Source organism: Zingiber officinale, chromosome 9B (assembly GCF_018446385.1).
Source record: "Zingiber officinale cultivar Zhangliang chromosome 9B, Zo_v1.1, whole genome shotgun sequence".
NCBI classification, from domain to species: domain Eukaryota; kingdom Viridiplantae; phylum Streptophyta; class Magnoliopsida; order Zingiberales; family Zingiberaceae; genus Zingiber; species Zingiber officinale.
This window is the reverse complement of record NC_056003.1, coordinates 50,184,576-50,187,862: the sequence shown is the minus strand read 5'-3', so window position 1 is coordinate 50,187,862 and position 3,287 is coordinate 50,184,576. Positions and strand designations below refer to the sequence as shown.

General features: G+C 40.1%; 1 protein-coding gene across 1 annotated transcript; it reads right to left on the bottom strand.

Annotated features, from left to right (window-relative positions):
- Positions 1-1,730: 1,730 nt before the first annotated feature.
- Positions 1,731-3,025, bottom strand: LOC122025659 (expansin-A4-like). Its single transcript, XM_042584497.1, has 3 exons — positions 2,841-3,025; positions 2,445-2,763; positions 1,731-2,362 (listed from the first exon to the last, which is right to left on the bottom strand). The coding sequence occupies exons 1-3, from the start codon at positions 2,992-2,994 to the stop codon at positions 2,053-2,055; spliced, it is 783 nt and encodes a 260-aa protein (XP_042440431.1). The 5' UTR covers positions 2,995-3,025; the 3' UTR covers positions 1,731-2,052.
- Between the last annotated feature and the right edge of the window lie 262 nt (positions 3,026-3,287).

Genomic DNA, 3,287 nt, shown 5'->3' with positions numbered 1-3,287 from the left:
CCTTCTTGGACACCAAGATGGGCTTTTCTTTGGATGGACTTGAGGCTTTAATGAGGCTACAATAGGGACCTAGAGGAGAAATTGGTTTTGGCCTTCCGATGAGCTTGGGTATCCCGTGTTCGCCCCGAACACACAACTCAAGTTTATCGATAATAACTCATTCCACTAGAGAGTTATTATTCCACTACCGCACCAATCCCAAATTACATTATGGACTCCTTCTTATCATGAGTGTGTTAGTCTCTCTGTGTTTAAGATAACAAATATCCGCTAATTAAGTAAGTTACTGACAACTCACTTAATTAATATCTAGCTCCAAGAGTAGTACCACTCAACTTCATTGTCATGTCGGACTAAGTCCACCTGCAGGGTTTAACATGACAATCCTTATGAGCTCCTCTTGGGGACATTCTCAACCTAGATAACTAGGTTACAGATTCCTTCTATAATCAACAATACACACAATAAGTAATATCATATCCCAACTTATCGGACATATTGATTTATCGAGCTAAACCTCACCCTTTGATAAGTCAAAGAAATAAATATTAAATATATGTGCTTATTATTATATTAGGATTAAGAGCACACACTTCCATAATAACTAAGGTCTAGTTCTTTTATTAAATTAGTACAAAAAGAACTTACCTAAATGATCCTACTGAATACACTTTAGAATGTATCAGTGTAATTTATTAATCAAGATAAACTAATATTTAATTACACTATGACTATTCCGATGATTTGTTCCTTTCCATCCTAGTCGTGAGCAACTGTTTATAATTTATAAAGAACCGTCAACATGATCTTCTGTGTGTGACACCACATACCATATTATTTACTATATAAATTAATTGAACAATTACATTTAACAAATAAATATAGATATTGATCAATATGATTTTTTTATTTCAAAAATAAATATTTACAAAAGCTAGACTTTTAGTATACACTCCAACACTAACAACTATCTAAATACCTACTATATTACTATAATAATATTATATTTGCACTTACAACACTACAATAACATTGTAATAATTACAACTAATTGTTACAACCGATCTTAATTGATATAACAGCATAAAGAAAGGTATTTTTTAAATAAATAATATAATATAATATCTTATTTATTTTAATAACTTGCATAATTCATGATGCCCTTTTAATTTTTATTCAAATTAATATTCAACCCCTAATTATTACAATAGCAAAAAAGAGTATACTTCAGATACCAAAATTGGGAGCTGCTCCAGAATAATATTTTTAAAAATTAAATAAATTCAGCCAAAAATTTTAAATTAATTAAATCACTTCAAGATACTCAAAATCATTATAATACTATATCAATCTTACTAAAACATTATAAAACTATTAAACAACCAACCAAATTAATAACTGTTATAATAATAATAATAATAATAATAATAATAATAATAATAATAATAAAATCAAGACAGCAAAAACTACTATAATAATATTATAATGATTTTAGCTATATTAATATTATTTTAATTAAATTTAAATAATTTCGTAGCTATACCTATAAAAATTTAAATAACACCATTAAACTACCTTTTTAATGATTCTAATAACTATACCAGAGCCTTTTGACCAATTAATATCATCACTGTTTGTATGAATGAGTTTATTAGAGGTATTACATTTATTGTAGAGATTAATGTCGACTGACATGAGTGAAGAGTCTGAAATGAGTATCATCCCCTTTACTACCACGAAGAAATATAATTTTTTGAAAATATGAAATTGCAGCAACTGCGGGCTACATCGCTTTCCATTACATCGACGAGCGGCCACTTCAGCCTGTGCCGCCGCATGCTTCTCTCCACTGCTACCTACCTAGAATTGGAGACACACAAAAAGCTACTCAAGACGTTCCTGCCTCTCACCTCATCGCCTTTCGCAACTTCCAACAACATCGATCGTTTCACCGCCGACCAAACGAAAACACCAAATACAAAAACCTTGGCGCCGATTCCACACTTAATTTCTATAATCTTTCTACTAATTAGAGGAACGGGATTTCATGGATCAGATGCGGAAGTTCTTGCCCTCGAACGTCTGGCCGAACTGCCAATCAGAGGGGACGACGTTCCAGGAGGTGGAGGTACGGTGGTCGCTGCCGGTGACGCGGAAGGAGAGTGACTGACCTACGAGGATCGCGTTGGACTGCCAGTTCTGGCCCCAGTTGCGGGACATGGGCATCCACCCGGCGCTGGACCCCTTCACGCTGGCACGAATGATATCGCCGGCACCGGCCACGTTGGTGATCAGCACGAGGTTGAAGTACTTGAAGCCATTGATGGTGAACCGGATGCCGCCCGACCTCTTGCAAGGCACTCTGTCCATACCGCACCGGGAAATGACATTTTAACAAACAGAAGGAAGAAGCGGAAGGAAAAGGGATTGATAGAGGATCGTACCTGCGGAAGGATACAGGGACTATGCCGGCACGGTACTCGGCGATCTTGAGGAACATAGGCATAGAGAGGTCGAAATGGGTGCGCGGTGGGTTGCACCACCCGCCATCGTCGGAAGGGAGCGCGTAGTTGGGCGGGCAAAAGTTAGTGGCCGTGATGAAAATGGAAGGACTGCCGCTGTGGCACCACCGCGGATCGTCGGCGCACTTGATCTCGAAGCACGCCCCGCAGCTCTCGCCCTCGTTGAACAGCGCCGTACTCAGTGCCGCGTTCTCCACCCCGTACCCTTGGCTATACACATTCCCGTATCCGCACGCCCCGCCTGAGAAGATCTCATCAATCTCACAGCAAAACAACAGCAGCGACTAATTGAATCGAAATGAAGAAATTCTTACTGACCCATGGTGCCTGAGGCGTCGCTGCCACCGTAGAAGGTGGCGTGAGCATCCTGCCACTGCCCGCCAGTGTACGCGCCGGGAATGCGCGCTGCCACATGAGCGAGGAAGGCGAGAAGAGAGGAGAAGTAGAAGAAGACAGCCGCCGCCGCCGCCATTAATCGGTTCTGCGCTTTTAGGGTTTCAACGGATGGGACGAAGCGACAAGGAAGCGAATACCGGCGGTATTTCTAGACTCGACAAAAGCGAAACAGAGAGACAGCAGCGAGGCGTTTCAGTTAATAAGAAAGGATTCGATAGCAAATGTACTCAACGTGTACGCAACCTCGGGCCCACCTTATCATCATGAATATTGACTGTATGATTACGATCCAACGGAGAAAGTTGGAATTTGGTGAGGCCTGGGTAGGACGATTGCGTCGCTGTGAAGTGGGAAATGGGGAGGGAGTGA

What these genes read in the sequence shown, in the direction of transcription:
- LOC122025659 (XM_042584497.1), bottom strand. Translation starts at nt 2,994, where the DNA reads ATGGCGGCGGCGGCGGCTGTCTTCTTCTACTTCTCCTCTCTTCTCGCC. An exon ending in CGACGCCTCAGGCACCATGG is followed by an intron (nt 2,764 to 2,840) that starts GTCAGTAAGAAT and finishes AGATCTTCTCAG; the next exon opens with GCGGGGCGTGCGGATACGGG. An exon ending in GTCCCTGTATCCTTCCGCAG is followed by an intron (nt 2,363 to 2,444) that starts GTACGATCCTCT and finishes CGGTATGGACAG; the next exon opens with AGTGCCTTGCAAGAGGTCGG.